The 21,695-nt window shown below is 39.0% G+C and overlaps 1 protein-coding gene across 1 annotated transcript in view; it reads left to right on the top strand.

Moving 5' to 3' along the window:
* Nucleotides 1-21,695, top strand: part of LRRC1 (leucine rich repeat containing 1) — a 447,671-nt gene that overhangs the window by 220,102 nt on the left and 205,874 nt on the right. Inside the window, exon 4 of the mRNA XM_053710387.1 lies at nucleotides 5,579-5,668. Coding sequence (XP_053566362.1) covers nucleotides 5,579-5,668 — 90 coding nt within the window. The remainder of the gene's footprint in view (nucleotides 1-5,578; nucleotides 5,669-21,695) is intronic.

The raw sequence follows: 21,695 nt of genomic DNA on the forward strand, positions 1-21,695 counted from the left end.
AAAGAGATTTTTCAAATGAGGGACTATTGGCTGTATTAAGATTTTTTAAAATTCGTTTGGCAATGCAACAGGTCCAGATGCTTTATTTAAAGATAGATTTTGAATCGCTCTAGTTATCTCGCTCTCAGTAATGGGGGAGTTTATACCATTTACTAAATCCGTTGATAAAGAAGGATAAGTTATCGTCTCCCAAAAATTTTCCCTATGGGCTTGATTGGATTCTCTATATGCATTAATCTCTCTATAATAGTCCGTAAAGGTCTCCAGAATCTGTCCAGGGGTTTCAACACTATCACTTTCCTTTTGTAATCTCTCAATTACAGAAGATTTATTGCTGTTTTTGACTAGGGAAGCCAGTAGTTTAACAGATTTGTTTCCATGCCTGTAGTACTTAGCTTGAACCATTAGATCTTTCTGGGTAGCCTCTTTTAGCAAAAAAAGAGTTTTTTTTTGTTTTTTTTTAGCTTTATTGTAATTGGACCAATTTTCTGATTTTTTTGACTGGAGATATCTGTTGTAGGAATTAACAACAAAGCGAGAGACTTGTTTCACTCTTTCTGTGTGTTTTCTTTTCAACATCACGTTATATGCCAAAATTTCGCCTCTAAGAACTGCCTTACCCGTTTCCCAAAATACATCAGGCTTGTCAAGATATTCTCTATTATAATGTAGAAATTCGTTGTATTTAGCCTTAAGACAATTTTTAAACTTGATTATAGTAAATAGATATTTAGGAAAATAAAAACGTGAGAGATGAGACTTTTTGTACTGAAATTGTAGACTATTCTAGAAAGTGACTTATTAGCTTTTGACAAACAGGAATAACTCCTGGATTCCGGATTTTGTGTCCTCCATATGTCTCGCAGGGCAAGATTTTGAAAAATGGTTTAAAATAATTTGGTTTCTAGCCGGTCTCTTTTAGTTTTAGTCAGTTTTCTTATATCTAAATCTGTCAAGGAGAGATTGAGGGGCCATGTTAAAATATCCACCCAGTAAGAAGTAGTCCTGTCTGAACCGCAAAATCCTCAACTGAAGAGAGTCCCAAAATTCTCTACAAAAATAGGAGCATACACATTACAAATTGTAAACATCAAGTTATCTAATTTTATTCTGATAAGTAGGTATCTGCCTTCTGTGTCCACCTGTACGACTTCATGGAGAGTTTTTTTTTTTTTATCAAAATAGCCACTCCCCTCTTCCTGTTCAAGCTAGGTGTAGCAATTTTGTTTCCACCCCAAGAAAATTTTAGCTTTTTTATTTCTTCAGTATTTAAGTGTGTTTCTTGGAGAAGTGCAAAATCAGCATTCAGCTTTCTTAGGTGTGTTTATTATGGCTTTCCGCTTAGTAGGGGAAGTGATACCTCCTATGTTCCAGGAAATTATGTTCAATGAGGTAATTCTACTTATAGCTCTTCAGGAAAAGGTAAGCACAAACAAGCACCCCAGGGAGAGAAGAGAGAGAGAAAAAAAAATGTAACCCCCCCGACACGGCCACTGCTCATGTCCCTTAACCCATTTAATAAAAATATAGAAAAGACCAACCACATGGGAATTGTTATACCAGGGGACGGCTCAACCTATACCTTTAACTAGTTCCTGCAAGGATGTTTTTAACTACCTGAGACTCTTCTGCACCTTTGATTTTGTCAAATAAAAGAGTTTGGTCTTGGACTAATATTATCAATCTGGCTGGATACTTTATGGTGGCTTGTACACCTTGATTGATGGGTGGGGACAGCTTTTTTCTCTTAAGGGATGTCTCATAAGAAAAATCCTGGAAGAGAAGTATTCTGGATCCATCTAATAAAATAGGTTGATTTTGTGATAGTGTTGCATGAAAATAACCTTGTCCTGAAAGTTCAGAAACTTGGCTATGATTGGTCTTGGCTTGGAGTTTGTTTTCCCAGTCATAATTGGGCTTCCCACTCTGTGTGCTTTTTCAATCAGGAAAGGTGACTGAGGAATCGGGATGCCCAGCGACTGTGCCAATGGGACGGAGATAAATTTAATAAAGTCTTCCTGGTTTCTACTCTCAGGGAGGCCTATGATACAAATATTGTTTCTCATGGAGCGATTTTCCAGGTCTTCCAGTTTGAGTTGTAGCTTATTAATAATAAGACTATTAGCTTCTAGTTTGGATCTATGAGACTCTTGCAAGTCCTCCATATCTGATATCCTTTTCTCTGCTTCCTGGAGTCTGTTTAAAAACTGTCTGACTTCATTAGTAAGCAATGAAATTTCTTGTTTAATTTTGACTCTGAGAAAATCAAACTTTGGAGTCAGAACTCCAGCAATGCTCTCAACTAGCCCCTGCATATCGAAAATTTAATTGCCTTTGGTGATATTCGTAGAAGTGGGGTGAATTTCGACAGAAGTTTCTCTCAAGTTTTTATTTTTCCTCTCCCTTGACTTACTGAAGAGGAATGAGGAGAGTGACTAGGTGATTTAAAAAATGTATCCATTAAATGTTAGGAAGATGTGTGCAAAAGAAAAAACACACAAAAAGAAGAGAAAAAAATGGGGGGGGGATCCCCGTGAAGAGAGGGGGGGGTAGTAAGGTAAGGACGCGAGTGTGAAAAGAGAAATAAGGAAAAAAAAAAAAAATAGAGTGGGTTATATCAGAGATTGACTCAAAATAGGTGAAATTTAGGATATGTGAGTAGTTGGATTTTTCCCCGTTTTTCTTTCCCTTTTTTTTTATTCATGTAAGATTGGGGGTTTTATGTTTTATTTGTTATTTATGATTTTCTTCCCTTGGGGGGCAAGGGGGAACAGTCAGATTGATACAGCAGCCAATAGAAGGGAGGACAAAAAGATCAAACAAGGAAAACTGACTAAATTTCAGCAAAGCAAATGCAGGATAAATGTTGGTAGGGTGGTTAGCATATAGAAAAATATGATGGTTTAGTTTGACAACCACAAATCTCCTTCAGTTTTTTTCCCCTTTAGCCCCCTTTCCCCCACCTTGACTCTTTTTTTTTTTTTTCCTACACAGGAAATAAAATTATTTATAAAGTTATTTGAGCATGCACATTAATTATCTTGATGTTCTAAAAAAACATAGAAGGTTAACGTGGCAAGAAAAGCAATTTATATAACAAGAAAGACCACTTTTGTTATTCTGAAGTCAGGTATACAATTTATGAACTTAACATTTCAGATATTGCTCTAATCAAATTATCCTTTTGCACTAAATATATAGCAATATAACAATTTCAAGAAACAAAAAAAACAAACAAAACAAAAAAACTATTTCTTCTTAAATAGTTAAAGGTTTTAGTAAGGAGTTGAGACCTAGGTTTTGAATTAAAGATGTTTTCTTTCCGGCATCCCTTCATGAGAAAAGGAGTGGTACTCCTTAAATGACTCTCCCCCTTGCTTCTCTCTCCTTTACATGAAAGAGGGAATGTGCAGGAAAAAATAGCAAGTCCGGAATCTTTAGGAGCCTTGCGGCTATAGCTTAGCAAGTAAATAAAGGGAGCATTATGTCAACAGTTGATAGTAAACTTTTCCAGCCAGAGTTGATGTAACTTTTTTTCTAAAGTTTCTCCTCCTTCTCCCCTCCAGTTCCTTTGCTCCTTAACAGTATGAGACCCAACCAAGTATGATGTTGTGCTGAGCCGGCAAGATTAGTGTAGCAAGTTATGTTAGTAGCGGATAAAAATCTCTTGGTGGGTTAGAAAAGGAGACAACAATGTGGGATCAGTAGGGAGCAACAGGGGATACGTAATTCCGTTTTTTAACCGTAGAAAGAGTCTCACCTTCTGGATCTCCTGTATGGTGGAGGGGGAAGGAGTTACCTTACTAGTAGCTAGCCTGAGTCGATCACCCAGGTGTTTTCCACCAGGGGGGGGCGCTCCGGTTTGAAGCAGGGCAAGAACCAGCAGCTCCGGCTGTAGTTGTTTCCAAAGAAACAGGTCCTCTGCCTGATGGAAATCCGGCTGTCGCCGCCCTTTGCGGAGCACTGGTGGGAAGGGGGGGGGCGTCTCACCACTCACCGCAGGATGGATTAGAAGAAGCGGGTGCAGTAACCCACCCAGAAGTAGAGGCCCGTTGCCAGAAGTCAGGGCCCAGGCTATCAATCTGCCTCATGCAGCACCGGTGGGAGGGAGAGACTGTCTGGCAACCCTGAACCGGGTCCGTCTGTGATGCAGGAGGGTGACCCCGGAGGCCTTTCCTATTTCCCCAACCAAGTTGAATGGTTTTCCCTTGACATGATCCACAAGGGTTCTTTGCTCATCCGCAGGGTCTGCCCAAGTCACATGGGCTTAGAGGCGCTGTTTCTCCACCTAGAGACAATTGCGAGGATGTGGCAAGCTAGCGTGACTTACGCTCTAGCTCCTCCTCCGGATCTCCATCTCTCACCTAAAGCATGCAATTTTAAGCAACTTTCTAAATTTACTCCTATTGTCCATTTTTCTTCGCTCTCTTGTTATCTTTATTTGAAAAAGAAAGCATCTAAGCTATTAATTGGTTTAGACCCTGGACAGCACTTGTTTATTGGTCAGTTAAATTAATCCACCAATCAGCAAGAGCAACCCAGGTTATTCACCAAAAATGGGCCGGTATCTAAACTTACATTCTTGCTTTTCAACGAAAGATACCGAGGATGAAGAAAATTTGATAATAGGAGTAAATTAGAAAGTTGCTTAAAATTGCATGCTCTATCTGAATCACAAAATAAAAAAATTGGGTTCAGTGTCCCTTTTAAGTTTGTTTGACTTTTTACTTTTCCTTTAAGTGTGCTATTAACTGCAATAATCTGTGGCCCTTAGGGAATATTTATTTTCTCAACACCGGGATATAATAGACCACATTGTCCACCATACCTTTTTTAGTTTGTATGAAAACAGGAAACACTAGGACAGGTAATTCCTTACTTTAACATCAGGGACATTGTACACTAGATTTTTCTTTTCATAAATGTTTTGTAGCTGATCCATTTATATAGCCCATCCGGGGGTGTTTTTGTAAAAATATATAGATAAATAATGTGCTGGTTTTCAGACTCCTAACCAAGCCCCAAAGTTTTAGATGTATACTGATGTGTACAGACTTTTGATTGTTTCTGTTTGTATAATGGGTCTTTTCATATACAGGGTAGGGGGGAGGGTCTGCTCTCAGCTCTTTCAGTGTATGTCCCAGACTACCTCATCAACAGTGCTAAATTGGGAGCTTCTAAGTAAGTTTTTAAAATGTTTTAAACTGAATTTTTATGTTAGTATCTGTGCATATTATTTTTTATAGTAGTGTCTATTACATGAAGTTAAATTATAATTGGTGTATACTGTCCCTTAAATATCCTTTTAACTACTTTAATAAATAAAAAAAATATTGCTATGTAGAAATGTTTTTTTTACCTTGGAACTGTTAATCTTATAAATAAGTCTTACATTCCTGAATGAAACTTATTTAATAAAAAAAGACTATTCACCAATATAGGATTTTTGTGAAATGCCATTATTTATTTGTGTATAATATACTGTACTCCAAAACATACTGTATTCTGAGCTTTTGTCTCCCCATGAGACACAATGTTTTGCAATTATCTGTGTTTTAAAATACCTTTTCCCCCCTAGGCTGCCAGAAAGTTTCCCAGACCTAGAGAGCCTTACCTGTCTTTCCATTAATGACATCTCATTGCAAGCACTCCCTGAAAACATTGGAAAGTAAGTAATTCAAACCTCAGAATTAAGTATAAAGTTCTATTAAATGTTTATCTAAGTGGCTTATAAATATGATTTACCTCATATTGACTTGTTATACACATCTTCACTGTTGGATATATACATTTGTGCTACTTTTGAATAGGTAGAAACCTTAAAAAAATATTTGGAATGCCTCCCTTTCCCTATATATTTTCCCTTACCAATGGACAGTAATTTGTAACTTTTTTCTCTGCATAGGGTTTACATAGCTAAGGTTGGGGTAAACAAATTTATTTTAGAATTTAGGAGATACCCAGAATAGTGTGAAGACAAGTATACAGTTTTTGAGCAACAAGAAAATTATTTTATTTTAAAAAATATATGTAAAACACTACCACAAAATGTTGGTCAGAAGTTGAATTTGTGGAGCCATGCCTTCCTGGCTGCCAAATTTGTCAAGCCTTAGTTTAGATTAGTTTTCTAAAAAAAAAAGAAAAAGCCCACACTTCCTACAGCTATACAAGCAGAGATGTCATGGGCATATTTGTCACCTTTGTTAAGCACTTGAACATGCCTCTTCATGCCAGAAACTGGGACTTATCATTTTGCAGTTAGTCAGGGTGCTTCTCTTTGCTTGAACAGGATTGGTTTTCTTCACAAAGGCAGATAATTATAATTTTTGTTGGTCATCTTTTTGCTGTTGGAGGCTCAGGATGTATTTTTTACATAAGGCTCATGGTCCTTTTTTTCATGTGCACTGTTTAGCCAAATTTAACTTTGGACTTAAGACCACAGTCTTAAGTCCACAGTGATAGAAAATATCACCTGAACATCTCTATGTAAAAAAGAAAGATATTTTACCTCAAAAGTTTCTCAGTAGCCACATCCCATTGTAAAGGACTTCTAAGCAGCAAATCAGTATGTCTGTCCCTGGACAGGCAAAGGAGCGAGCTTCGTGAACACTCATCTTATTTCCCTATTTTTAAGGAAGTTTACTATGAAATCTCATGAGAGTTAAGTCAAATCTCACGAGATCACAGTAAAAAAGTTCATGACCTCATCACTGTTGATGCTGATTTGCTGCTGTTTGTTTCTTCATTTTTATTTTTTTTTAAACCTGCAGCTGGGCAGCACTTACTCTGCTGAGCTGAGGAGATTGGGAGGTAAAATATATTCCCTTTTTACATAGGGATGCTCAGGTGATATTTTCCTGTCAGCTTTTTAGTTATACTGCATCAGTTTCAAGTGATTTAGCATATGAGTATTAGGTCTCTTTAATTTAGAAAACTTGACAATTTTGCAGGTTTTATGTTTAGAGCTGCAGTTACTGTAACCCGGGTTGCCACTGCTGTTTGGTGTGAAAATCATTTAGAACTTGTTTGTGGAGAAACCTCTCTGGATGAGATACAGGATGGCATTAATCTACTGAGAACAGCAAATTACTTTGTGATGCAGCAGTTGAAACGATTCACATTAAAGATCAAGTCAAAATTAAACTTTCATGATTGAGATAGAACATGCAATCTTAAACAACTTTCCAATGTATGTCCATTATCCATTAACAAAATGTGCATAGTCTCTTTATATTTACATATTTGGAGTCATCAGCTCCTACTTAGCATGTGCAAGAATTCACAGAATATATGTATATGCATTTGCGATTGGCTGATGGTTGTCACATGATACAGAAGAAGTGGAAATAGGTATAGCTTTGAAATTTGTCAGAAAAAAAACTACTGCTCATTTAAAGTTCAGACTAAGTGCTATTACACTCTTTTTATCATGCAATTGTCGAGTATGCAAATCTACTGTATTTACAGGTCCTTTAATGTTAAGAATGCTGCATTAGCTGTTATATCTAGACAAGCTTTTTGACTTAATTCTTGGTCTGCTGATATGGTTTGGAAGCACACACCACTTTCTCCCCCTTCCAGTGTAAATCTCTGTTTGGGCCTGGACTAGATCATATTATTTCCACAGTCACTGGGGTAAGGGAGCTTTTCTGCCCCATAAGAAATCAAAGAGTAATCTTAAATCTGCAGGGTATTTGCTTATTTCAGCAATCTAAGGCTCAGACAGATTACCACTCTGCCCAGAGTTCTGGCTACTCCAAATCCTCCTGTAAGTCTAACTCTTTCTGGTCCAAAAACAAACAGTCCAAACAGTCTACCTCAGCTTCCAAGACCTCATGAAGGTGTGACTCCCATACCAGATCAGTCTCAGGTGGGGGACAGAGTTATCCTCTTTCAAGAGGCCTGGGAGAGATCTGTTCAGTATCCCTGGGTATTGCAAATTATTTCCCAGGAGTATCGAATAAGCTTTTGTTTCAGGCCTCCTCAGGGAAGATTCTTTGGAGGAGGCAAAGACACCCTACACCAGAGTTTCAAGTATCCCTTCTACTTCCCCATTCCCTCCCAGCATTTCTTTGCCACTCTGACCTCTCAAGTAATCCACTGGGACCAAACCACCAAACAATCTCTTTCTTGGTGGATGTCCTCAGAACTTTTAAGGGGTTTCAAAGTCCATTGTTGGCTATTATCACTTAGGAAGCCAATCTGTTTGGCTGGGGAGCGATGTGGGGTCATCTGAGAGCACAGGGTATTTGGTCTCCACAAGAAGCGTCTCTACCTATCAATGTCCTTGAACTCAGAGCATTTTTCAATGCTCTTCAGTCATGGCCGTTACTTTGTTCAATACCATTCATTCGCTTCCAATGAGACAATGTCATGGTGGTAACAAACAGATGGCTAGATTACGAGTTGTTTGTTAGGGTTAAAAAGCAGCGTTAAGAGGTCCTAATGCTGCTTTTTAACGCCCGCTGGTATTACGAATCTTGAAGGTACAGGTGTACCGCTCACTTTTTTGGTCAGACTCGAAAATAAAGCAAATCCATTTACGTCAATTGCGTATCCTATATTTTCTATGGGACTTGCATAGGGCCGGTATTACGAGTCTAACCAAAAGTGAGCGGTACAGCCTCTCCTGTCAAGCCTGAAACCGCATTTAAAAGTCAGTAGTTAAGAGTTTTATGGGCTAATGCCGTAGCATAAAACTCTTAACTAAAGTGCTAAAAAGTACACTAACACCCATAAACTACCTATTAACCCCTAAGCCGAGGCCCCCCCCACATCCCAAGCACTAAATAAAAATGTTTAACCCATAATCTGCCGAACCGGACATCGCCGCCACTATAAAAAATATATTAACCCCTAAACCGCCGCCCTCCCGCATTGCAAACACTAGTTTAATTTTATTAAGTCCTAATCTGCCATCCCTAACATCGCCGACACCTACCTACATTTATTAACCCCTAATTTGCCGCTCCCAACGTCGCCGCAACTATATTAAAGTTATTAACCCCTAAACCTAAGTCTAACCCTAACCCCCCTAACTTAAATATAATTTAAATAAATCTAAATAAAATTACTACAATTCGCTAAATTATTCCTATTTAAAACTAAATACTTACCTATAAAATAAACCCTAAGATAGCTACAATATAACTAATAGTTACATTGTAGCTAGCTTAGGGATTATTTTTATTTTACAGGCAACTTTGTATTTATTTTAACTAGGTACAATAGTTTATTAAATAGGTATTAACTATTTATTAGCTACCTAGTTAAAATAAAGACACATTTACCTGTAAAATAAATTCTAACCTAAGTTACAATTACACCTAACACTACACTATAATTAAATTCCCTAAACTAAATACAATTAATTACAATTTAAAAAAATTATCTAAAGTACCAAAAAAACAAGCACTAAATTACAGAAAATAATAAAATTAAAAAAAATTAAGCTAATTACACCTAATCTAATCCCCCTTAATAAAATAAAAAAGCCCCCCAAAATAATAAAAAGCCCTACCCTATACTAAATTACAAATAGCCCTTAAAAGGGCCTTTTGCGGGGCATTGCCCCAAAGTAATCAGCTTTTTTACCTGTAAAAAAAGTACAATACCCCCCCAACATTAAAACCCACCACCCACACACCCAACCCTACTCTAAACCCCACCCAATACCCCCTTAATAAAACCTAACACTAACCTCTTGAAGATCACCCTACCTTGAGAAGTCTTCACCCAGCCGGGCCGAAGTCCTCAACGAAGCCAGGTGAAGTGGTCCTCCAGACGGGCAGAAGTCTTCATCGAAGCCGGGAAGAATAGGTCCTCCAAATGGGCAGAAGTCTTTATCCAGGCGGCATCTTCTATCTTCATCCATCCGGCGCGGAGCGGCTCCATCTTCAAGACATCCAACGCGGAGCATCCTCTTCAAACGAAGTCCAAATGAAGAATGAAGGTTCCTTTAAATGACGTCATCCAAGAAGATGGCGTCCCTTGAATAATTAAGGTAGAAAAAATCCTATTGGCTGATGCAATCGGCCAATAGGATTGAAATTCAATCCTATTGGCTGATCCAATCAGCCAATAGGATTGAGCTGGCATTCTATTGGCTGATTGGATCAGCCAATAGAATGCAAGTTCAATCCTATTGGCTGATTGCATCAGCCAACAGGATTTTTTCTACCTTAATTCCGATCAGCCAATCGGAATTCAATGGACGCCATCTTGGATGAAGTAATTTAAAGGAACCTTCATTCTTCAGTTGGACTTTGTTGGAAGAGGATGCTCGGTGTCAGATGTCTTGAAGATGGAGCCGCTCCGCGCCGGATGGATGAAGATAGAAGATGCCGTCTGGATGAAGACTTCTACCAATCTGGAGGACCTCTTCTGGCCGGCTTCGATGAAGACTTCTGCCCTTCTGGAGGACCACTTCGCCTGGCTTCGTTGAGGACTTCGGCCCGGCTGGGTGAAGACTTCTCAAGGTAGGGTGATCTTCAAGAGGTTAGTGTAAGGTTTTATTAAGGGGATATTGGGTGGGATTTAGAGTAGGGTTGTGTGTGTGGGTGGTGGGTTTTAATGTTGGGGGGGTATTGTACTTTTTTTTTTACAGGTAAAAGAGCTGATTACTTTGGGGCAATGCCCCGCAAAAGGCTCTTTTAAGGGCTATTTGAAATTTAGTATAGGGTAGGGCTTTTTTATTATTTTGGGGGTCTTTTTTATTTTATTAGGGGGATTAGATTAGGTGTAATTAGTTTAAAAAACTTGTAATTATTTTATTTTCTGTAATTTAGTGGGAGGTTTTTTCCGTACTTTAGATAATATTTTTAAAATTGTATTTAAGTGTAGTTAATTTAGGTAATTAATTTAATTATAGTGTAGTGCTAGGTGTAATTGTAACATAGGTTAGGTTTTATTTTACAGGTAAATTTGTCTTTATTTTAACTAGGTAGTTATTAAATAGTTAATAACTATTTAATAACTATTGTACCTAGCTGAAATAAATACAAACTTGCCTGTAAAATAAAAATAAACCCTAAGCTAGCTACAATGTAACTATTAGTTATATTGTAGATAACTTAGGGATTATTGTATAGGTTAGTATTTAGTTTTAAATAGGAATAATTTAGTGAATTATAGTAATTTTATTTAGATTTATTGAAATTTATATTTGTTAGGGGGGTGTTAGGGTTAGGGTTTGACTTAGGTTTAGGGGTTAATAACTTTAATATAGTGGCCGCGACGTTGGGGGCGGCAGATTAGGGGTTAATACGTGTAGTTAGGTTGCGGCGACATTGGGGGCGGCAGATTAGGGGTTAATAAATATAATGTAGGGTTCGACGATGTTGGAGGCATCAGATTAGGGGTTCATAAGTATAATGTAGGTGGCGGCGGTGTCCGGAGCGGCAGATTATGGGTTAATAATATAATGCAGGTGTCGGCGATGTCGGGGGAGGCAGATTAGGGTTTAATATGTGTAAGATTAGGGTTGTTTAGACTTGGGGTTCGTGTTAGGTGTAGACATAAAATGTATTTCCCCATAGGAATCAATAGGGCTGCGTTAAGAGCTGAACTCTGCTTTTTTGCAGGTGTTAGTTTTTTTTCCAGCCGGCTCTCCCCCATTGATTCCTATGGGGAAATCGTGCACAAGCACGTTTTGCCAGCTCACCGCTACCGTAAGCAGCACTGGTATTGAGGTGAGATGTGGAGCTTAATTTTGCTCTCCGCTCACTTTTCTGCGGCTAACGCCGGGTTTGTAAAAACACGTAATACCAGCGCTGTCTGTAGGTGAGCAGTAAGGAAAAACTGCTCATTAGCACCGCACAGCATCACCGACAAAACTCGTAATCTAGGTGAGAGAGAATATACTCCTGTATAATCCAATAAGTGTTAGTAGTGCATATACTCATGCAATAAAATCAGTATACATATATTCAAGTTAAATAACACAGCGAATAATGAAGGTTGCCAGAATCAGACATAAGTCTGCTCCAGTAGTCAGCCCTAGTAGTGTTAAATTTTATAGCTCCAATGAATGCTCCATGTAAAATACTTGCAAACATACGCTATTTGGTATGGGATGTAGGCTTATGGAACACTAGGCACAATATGTGATACCTTCAGTTATAGTGCAAAAATCAAACTGCAAAATAAGTTTCCAAGCTTAAATAGAACAGGTAGATCGAAGAACAGTGTCCTAAGCAGCCATATGTATCTCTCATGCTGGATGGACTTGTGTCATTACCTTGCCTCGATTCTGATCTGTAGTCCAGTCACATGACCCATTCCAACAATCACGGGGGTAGAGAGAAACTGCTATGCACCACACTCTTTGTAAACATCTTCAAGGTACGAGGTGCAAAAAAGGTCTGAAGACCACTGTTCACTTATGTAACTCTGTTATACTTCCAATAACACTCAGAAGGACACTTATAAATCAGGTAGTGTAAAGAATGTAATAATTTTTTAAGTGTTTCCTCTTTTATTTATTGCTATTAATCCAATAAAAGCTAACTTTTATGTTTATGGACCATTTCTTCTTTTTTTGTAATGTCATGGTGACATACAAAAACCATCAGGGGGGCACTCGCAGCTCCCTTGCAATAAAGGAAGTATCTTGCATTTTGACATGGGCAGAACTGAATCTTTGCTCAATTTCAACCATCCATATCCCAGGGTTGGGCAACTGGAAAGCGGACTATTTGAGCTGCTTAACTCTCCACCCAGGGGAATGGTCTCTCAATCAGGAGATATGCTGCTGGTGTGCAGATGTTCATTTAGGCTGCCGTACCGATATAACGTCTCCATTTGTGTGGAGCTCCAAACTGAGTAAATGCAGTGCAGGGCCCCAGGCTTCCATTATGCAAGTAGGCATCAGTCTCCACCTCAGTTTTCACATGACCTGTTGCTCCATTTCCCTCACTGGGGCCTTTGGCAGTTGCCGAAGTTACTGGGCTCACAAGCTGGGGTTGGTGGTGGCTGCAATGCCATTGTAAAGGAGCCCTTATGTTGTCCCACCTTAGTAGAGTTAGATCAGTGTTGCCATTTTGGGTGGCTATGCAACTCAGCCCCCATATTTTATATTTTTTTAATGTATTTGTTAGTAATATTGTTCTGTTCATTAAAGATTTGAGTAGGGAGCAGGATGTACATTCCTGAGCAGGTTAGCAATGGACATTCTTGGCAGGCATGTGGGCAGTTGATTTATAGTGCAGCTGATGAGATGCTTTGATGGGAACCATCATTTTGGGAACTGTGAGTGGAAATACATGGTGGTCACATGAGAGCGTTGGCTTCTAAAGAGTAATTTAGCTCACAATCCATAGAAGATTTCACTCACAAATCAATTTAAGGTGATGGAGGCAGTTCCAAGACTGTTATGAGTGCTGTCTTGGAACTTGTAAAACTATTGACAGGAATTCCATTTTGCATTTCACGTTTCCCTTGTAAAGTTTAAATGTAAGTATCCCAAACTCCTTGAACCCCTGTAAAGTATTCAAAGAGAGACTTGGGAATATATGCAGGTCTGTAACCTAAGTGGTTAGATAAGGTTTGCACGTAACATTTTTTACCACACATTCTTTTAATTTATATAAATGTAGATGTGCTACACGATCTCATGGCTGTGAAAATGGAAGACATTTAAAGGGATTGTTGTAAAAAAAAAATATAATCTGTGGGTTATACTTAATAGAAAACATTGCAATATGTATTATTCATCACTTTACCTTTTTTTATTTTCTTTTTTTTTTAACTTAAAGGGACAGTCTAGTCCAAAATAAACTTTCATAAATCCGATAGGGCATGCAATTTTAAACAACTTTTCAATGTACTTTTATCACCAATTTTGCTTTGTTCTCTTGGTATTCTTAGTTGAAAGCTAAACCTAGGTAGGCTTATATGCTAATTTCTTAGACTGAAGCCGGCATTTTATCTAAATGCATTTTGACAGCTTTTCACCACTAGAGCATTAGTTTGTGTTTCATATACATAACACTGTGCTCACACTTGTGGAGTTACTTTGGAGCCAGTACTGATTTGGCTAAAATGCAAGTCTATCAAAAGAACTGAGATAAGGGGCAGTTTGCAGAGGCTTAGATACAAGGTAAAGAGAAAGTTAGGGGTGATGCAGGCTATATTCTGAACCTACTACCCAAAAAATATATAATTATATATAAGGCACACTGAGGAGAATCCCGTGTAACATCCAAATCCCGGCAGTATTAAACACAAGGTGGACTAGCCCTCAAAGTCACGGTGTATGCCAAACAGTAACCAGAAAGCAGATCCACAGTGGCTTGACGGCGTATTCAAAACTGTATATGCATATGCACTTGTATGTATGGCTGTCAGGAAAGTCTCTCCTATTATGTTCATGAGAGTAAACTATGAAACCAAACAATCAAACTTGGAAGCTGTATGAAAATTACTGCAAACTCGTCCAAACTGGCATACTCACTCAGTGTAGAAATGCAAGGTCAGGCGACTGCGGGGGTCCAAGGCGTCCTCTCTAACTAGAAATTGGAAAAAGCTCTGAGGACCTGTGAAGAGCCGTCACACCGCTCGTCTTAGTTCCTCCCTCAAGTTCCAGGTGATTTGGAATCGTCACTGGTCACATGGCATTGTGGGCTACCAAACTGTCGAATCACTTGTTACGTGATTAAATGAAATTAGAATGAAATTAGATACAAGGTAATCGCAGAGGTAAAAACTATATTAATATAACTGTGTTGGTAATACAAAACTGGGGAAATTGGTAATAAAGGGAATATCTATCTTTTTAAACAATAAATAGATTGTCCCTTTTAATTTGTGCAGTGTCACAGTCCTACAAGGTGTTTTTTTACATTTTTATTTTTACTAAAGGGACACTGTTTAATATATTTTAAAAAGACCGTCAGCGAGCTGTAACTTCTATTGTAAATGTTCTCCTCCCACTCCCCTCATCCCCAGTCATTCTTTGCCTTTCGTCCCAGGAGGTTGGCAGAGAAGTGTCAGAATTTATTTTGTCTCTTATAGAGGGTAGTACTCTTCAGCATGGGACCGGAGTTTAAAGTAATCCTGTCAGTCTCTCTCAGTGAGGGCTGGAATGAAAGTTAGAGTCCGGAGATGCAGGAAGAGTCTTTCTGCGAAACCCTCCCGACTCATATTAACAGCTCCTCAAGCAATCGGCGTTGTCGAACTTCGCTCCGCTGCCTGCTTTCTTCTCTCAAGTCCATGGCAGAGGCGATGCTATTATCCGTCACACTTGAAGGGCCGTGTTCCTGTTCCACAGTGTACATTCTGGTAAGATCATTTAATTTTACTTTATTTATAAATGTACTGTAATACAAATGTGTTCCGGAGAGGCTACCACCTTATGGGTCTCACTTTACATAAGGGTCTCAGTGAGTCTGCTTTAGTATCTTGGAATCAAGGGTTACTATCTCCTGAGGGGGGTTATTGAACAGGGGGGTTTATAATCATGTTTGTTATGTGATTCAACCTGCTTATGTGTGGTATTTACGAGGATCGGGGATCGTGGTTTGAACATTGAGGCCTTTGGAAGTGACGCAACCTTATGGTTGGTTGCACTTTTTTTGGACTATACGGTTCACCTTGTGGTCGGGCGTGGTTATGCTTGATCTTCCATTTCCGCATTCCCGACCGTGTGGCAAAGGAGAAATTCTAGTCTGCAGGGGTCTGGTCATAGGAGGTGGTAAGTGCCCCAGCCATTGGGGGTGTCAGGTGCCATTTTTGTTTTACTTCTTTAGTCCATATTTGCATATCCTCTATCCAGTTATGGAGGTTTCTGATGCTGAGACTGTTCAAATTTCAGATTCAGTTATGGAGGATTCTGATACTGAGACTGTTTTAATTTCAGATTCTGCATCCGGTGAAGAATCCACATTGGCCTCGTTAACACATGTCAACCAGTTTTGTTTTGTATGCCATATGAGAGTGCCTTGTTCCTCGAGCTCGGAATCAAGGGGCAGCTGAGCCATCTGCCTCTGGGGGTCACGTCCACCGAGAGGCGAGTTGCCTACCGCTCCATACTTCTACAAATGCGGGAAACCCAGTTTACGATTATTCCTCCATGCAGGGAATTTGCAGCACATTTTAGCTTCCACATATTTTTGGCGATTATTCGTCTGCAGAGTCCAGACGTTTATGCACGGTTGTGCTCGTGCCCTATTGTCCTGTGTCTACCACCTTGGGGAGGGCCTGTACACTTCCCTGCGGGTGTAACTGTCCCTGAGTGTTGTGCCTTTCGTTATAGAGTGGCACACCTTTGCGTCTTACCCAGGCATGTTTTTCAGTTATTAAATGATCATATCCTCCTCGGATACAGGAATTTTCAGTCTGCTTCGAATGGTGCACCTCATTAGACAAGTGGGGATGATGTAATCTTCTGACCTTTATTGAGATCTTTCCCAGTTTTTTGGAAGATTAGGGCTCCGTTTGGCTGGTCCTGTGGTAGGCCTGTTTTCTTATTGGGCGTTAACCTACGGGTTGCCTTATATTTTCTTTTTATCCGGTTAGGATGTCTTTTAATTTGTTTATTATTTTCCTTCGGGAATCTTAAACTTGGATCAATACTCTGTTACTTCTGTGGAAGTGTTTTTGGGGACATGTTAGTCCTATGTTTGTCTGTTTTCCCTTCTTCCCCTCTGAGGGAGGATTTATGCAGCTTGACGGTTAGGACCTGGGTGCAGGCTGGTTCTGTTTGGTTCGGTTCTGTCTTGTGGCTGTTCATACACATGGCACTGTTCTGATTGGCTGGTCCGGACGAGGTGCTGAGTGCTCATGTCATCATTTGTTACATTCAACTAAGCATTCTAGAGGACAGGTGGGTCTACAAGGCAGGAAGGATTGCCTCAGTCCTTTCAGCCTTCAATTTGGATGACTGGGTAAGTGGAGTTTCCGCTGCATCATTTTCTATGGGGTCTGGTATTATCAGACCCTGGAGTTCCTCTCCCACGTGATGGAGAGTTGGAGGGCTTAACGCCTTCTTCCCGCCGAGTGAGCGGTTTGGCCTTTTTTCTTTTGTGGCTTGATGATTGTCATTGGACTTGGTACTCAGCAGCTAGTAGTTTGAAGGGTAGTTCGGCTGCCTTGCAGCGGTTGGGTTGCAGAATGTAACCAGCTGCAGCTTTTGTACATCGACTGTGTACTGTCTAGCTGTTTTTCTGAGACTTTTTGGTCTTCCTTTGTGGTCTCCATGTTAGGTCTCCATGTTAGGTCTCCTTTTAGGGGCTTGGGAGATGTTTGTTCCCATTTGAGAGAAAGTTTTCTCTGTTTCTATGCCCGGACCTATACCTCCGGTTTCCCTGGTCTAGACGTAGTCTCCCCTTGTCTGTCGGGACCCATTTGTACCCTTGTGAGCTAGGCTCGCTCTGGGGTTTTTTCCTTTTATGGATCTTGTGACCTTTCATTTTTTTCTGTCGGTTCTTCCTGGCCCTCTCCCTTTGGGAGTTTAGGCTGGTGTTCCCTTCTTTAGTGAGGGGTGAGTGGGGAGGGACCAACTGTTGGGCGATGGTGTCTCCTGAAGGCCTGTTTGCTCAGTTGAGTCCGATTTTTGCGGTCTCTAGCTAGGCTCAGGACTACCTACGGGTCAGTGTCCTCTGGGCTTTTGTTTTCAAAATTTTCTCGGCTTTGGACGAAGCTAGGGTTTTTGTGGGCAGTGGTTTCAGGCTTGGTGCCCTCAGAATGGGCCGCCTATTGTACCCTTCCGTCTTGGCATTCAGTGTCCTCTATAGCTTGGGTATTTTCCCAAAAGTAATGAATGCAGCTGTGGACTCTTTCCATTTAAGAAGAAAAACATAAATTATGCTTACCTGATAATTTTTCTTCTGATGGAAAGAGTCTACAGCTCCCCACCCGTATTTTTTATGTGGGCGTCCTTATTTTATTCTTCTGGCACCTTTCACTCTGATATTTCTTCTACTGTTCCTTGTTCCTCTGCAGAATGACTGGGGGATGAGGGGAGTGGGAGGAGTGTTTGGGCCTTTGGCTGGGGTGTCTTTGCCTCCTACTGGTGGCCAGGTTCTTGTTTCCCAAAAGTAATGAATACAGCTGTGGACTCTTTCCATCAGAAGAAAAGAAAATTATCAGGTAAGAATAATTTGTTTTTTTGTCTGCAATAATATGACAATTGAACTTAAGTTATGTAAATGTAACTCTCATATATAGCTGCAGGCAGTGGCTATTCTGATGATTTCTAAGAGCTGTTTTATCCAGAAAACAAGTAAGTTGTTTGCTGCTGTTTAACACATTCTGTGTATTTTTATGTTTAATTTTAATTAGCATTTATATATTGTATTAATGAAGCACTGTTCCATATCCTGTTATGTTTGGGCTGAAAGTTGGGCTCTGAGCTTGGGCTGAAAGTTGGGCTCTGAGCTCCAAGTGTCTTCTTTTAAAAACACAAAATACATAGCTGCTGCTGCTTTGCTTTTCACTAATGCCCATATTGACTCTGCTATGAATTATGCCATGCCTTCAAAGTTTATGGAATACGGTATCTTGACTTGATGATTATGATGATTATGCTGTATCTTTAAAAGGCACAACAAGAATTATTAATATTATGTGTTTTTTTTTTCTTGCATACATCAGCATTGTCTCTGTATCATTAAAATGTTGGGCCATTTAGTGCTTTCTATTATTCATATAAGTAAGCAGCAGTTTAAAAAATAAAATATATATATATATATACCCTATTACAGTGCAAAGGAAACATTTAATTTACCACACTTGTTTTGTGTATATACTAATTTATTAGTCCTTGCTTTAATGGATCAGTGTATTTTTCATTTGAAAAAGGTTTACGTCTGTAATTTATCATTGAATAGCTTTACCTTTTGTATTTAATCATTGTCTGATTTTCCCAATGCAAATGTTTTATATATATATATATATATATATTATATATATATATATATATATATATATATATATATACACACACATACACACACACATATAATTTTATATTATGTGAAAAAAATCGATTCTTTTAGTTGATGTTTCTGAATAGCCCTGAAAAAGAGATGTTACGGGAGATTAAAACAGATTATACCTTTTGGCATAATGTCCGACTGTTTGTGCTCCCATTTAGTTAAAAACCCTTTAAAATCTATGTGTTACTATGGTGATGTTGATGAAAGCTTAGCAAATGAAGTATAGGAAAGCTTAGAAGCTTAGTATCATGTACAATAGCTTTGAGCTACAGTTGATAATGTAAGCAATTTAAATCTTTTTATAGTAGAACATTCTAGTAGTTTGTCCTTCTGTACATAGTTTGTCTCCTAGAATGTTGTATAAAGAAGTGTTCTTCGGAAGTGTATGGGACAAGGGACTGAATAGTTGTTCTAAACAGGTGACATGCATTGAAGATATTTAGACCTTGGAGACATTTCTTTCTTGTATCTTAAAGAAGGTAAAATCAAACATATGATATAATGAGCTTATTTTATTTTATGATGGTGCAGTTTTTAAGTTTTAGTTGGACTTTTTTTCGGTAATTTCCCAGAACTTAGGAAGTCTAGAAACAGATTGTATTAAGAAAAAAATAGACAATGCAATATTACATACTCTGTATTCAGCAAATTACAGACTTGTATATGTTTACACGGTGGACTCTTCCACATGCTCTGTAGGAGTTGTTGCCTCTGAATGTTTGTATATATAAAAACATTGAGCACGTATATATAAAAACATTGAGCACAATTTGATAATGGATGTAAAAATGTTTTTAATGCATGTACGCTTGCCAGGGGTCCATTATTAAAACGAACAATCCTGTATTTTAACAGGCTGTCCAGTAAAATCCTCACTAAAATACTGGACACTTTTTTTAAAGTCTGTGTGTGTTTAGCTAAATGTAAAAGGTCTTTAATGCCTCACCTCATTACAAATATGGAACAGAAAGAAGTGAGGGGGAAGTGGAGGTCAAATAATTTCTAGGAGTTTGATGTGTGCCTTATTTTTTTCTCTCCCATTAAATTTAAAGTCCCTATCCTCCCAAAGATGTCACAGGGGCTTGACATTTGCCTCCTCCTATTGGGTCAACAGTTAAAGGGACAGTCAACCCAAAAATTACTGTTACTTATTTAGATTAGTTAATTAACAATTTTTACATCAAACTCTAGCCCAATTTAATTCTAAATAAACTTTGGCAGAAAATACACTTACTAGATCTCATCTGGTTGTTTTGAAATGGCCACCTGACTCCTCCTTCTCTCAAGTCTCCCAAAAGCTTGAACTGCAGCACTAGTACAGGATCTTCTCGTCCCTGCACGCTCCTTTCATTCAGTTCTCAGTTTGAAAAACACATAGAAAGATTGCTAAGAAAGATTTGCATCCCATGTAGTGTGGTTGTTATTTACTAATTTATTAAGGAAAGATAATAAAGAGTGTATTAAAAGAACAATTTTTATAGAAAACTGTAAAGCTTAGTAAGCTGTCCTAATTATCCAATGCCAGATTTCTGAAACCCATAATCCATATCAATCAGGTGAGAAGAAAGCGCCTTTTCAGGGAGCTTCAGCACGCGAGCCGAACACAGTAGACTAAGGGGACTGCTGTCAATCTCACTCTTTAGCAAGCCGTTCACCCGCGATCTCTGCTATTGCACTAATAGAAATAATACAGCGTTGTTACATTGGTGCCAAGTATCCGGAGCCTGCACAACATTATCCGCTGTAGGCTGTTGACTTATGTAATTATCACCGGCTTTGTCGACATTTGTCATACCAGATCAGGAAACCGAAGAGCATACTGATCGTGATCAGAGACGACTGAGCAGAGTTACTAATTTCAAGGGCACATGGACAACAGACTTCATTACCACTTTCTTGCATGTTGACAAAGCCGGTGATAATTGTGTTTCCTGGCCACACATGTGCTCCCAGGAGCGTGTTGGTGAATATGTGTGCACAGGTGTGTGCTTGTGTGTGTGTGTGTATGCGCCGGTGCATATGCACATGTGTACATGCGTGCACTCGTTATGGTGCTTTTTTGTTACTTTTAAATTGACATTTGTTTGGGCGCTTCCAGTTATAGATGTAATCCTGAGTGTGTGTGTGTGGGGGGAGGTTGTATACTGATCCTATTTCTGAGGATTCTGACAGTGAAGATTTTCTTATCCTTTTAGGTTTGCTTAAATTTTACTATTTCCTGTTTTGGAGGATGCCCATTTTGGATATCATAAGGATTAATGCTAAGAGCATGTCCTTGTCTATTCTTTAAGATGAGCATTATGGCTAAAGTTATGGTCTACTGATGCAGTTTCTAAGTCCAAACTCTTGAATGTTTCTTTTAAAGAAATTGTTTGGGGCAGATCTAGATTCCATTATTTCCACCATTACTAAAGGTAAAGGAGCTTTTTCCCCAATATAAGACATCTAGGGGTAAATTTAAGGCTTCTAATCTTTTTAGTTCCTTTCGTCAAAGTAAGGAGAAAAATCAGATTCCTCCACAGCTAAGCAAGGTTCCTCAGGTTTGAAGGCAAGCTCTAATTGCCAGAAGCCTAAGCAGGCCAAAAAAATCTATTCCTGCTGTCAAGTCCGCATGAAGGTGCGGCCCCAATCCAGATTATCTGGTAGGGGGCAGATTAATTATTTTAGGATGAATGGTTTCAGATTCTTGGACTCTGAATATAGTTTCTGAAGGTTATCGGATTGGTTTCAAGACCCCCCCCCCAAAGGAAAATTTAATTT

This window comes from Bombina bombina, chromosome 4 (genome assembly GCF_027579735.1).
Source record: "Bombina bombina isolate aBomBom1 chromosome 4, aBomBom1.pri, whole genome shotgun sequence".
Lineage (NCBI taxonomy): Eukaryota > Metazoa > Chordata > Amphibia > Anura > Bombinatoridae > Bombina > Bombina bombina.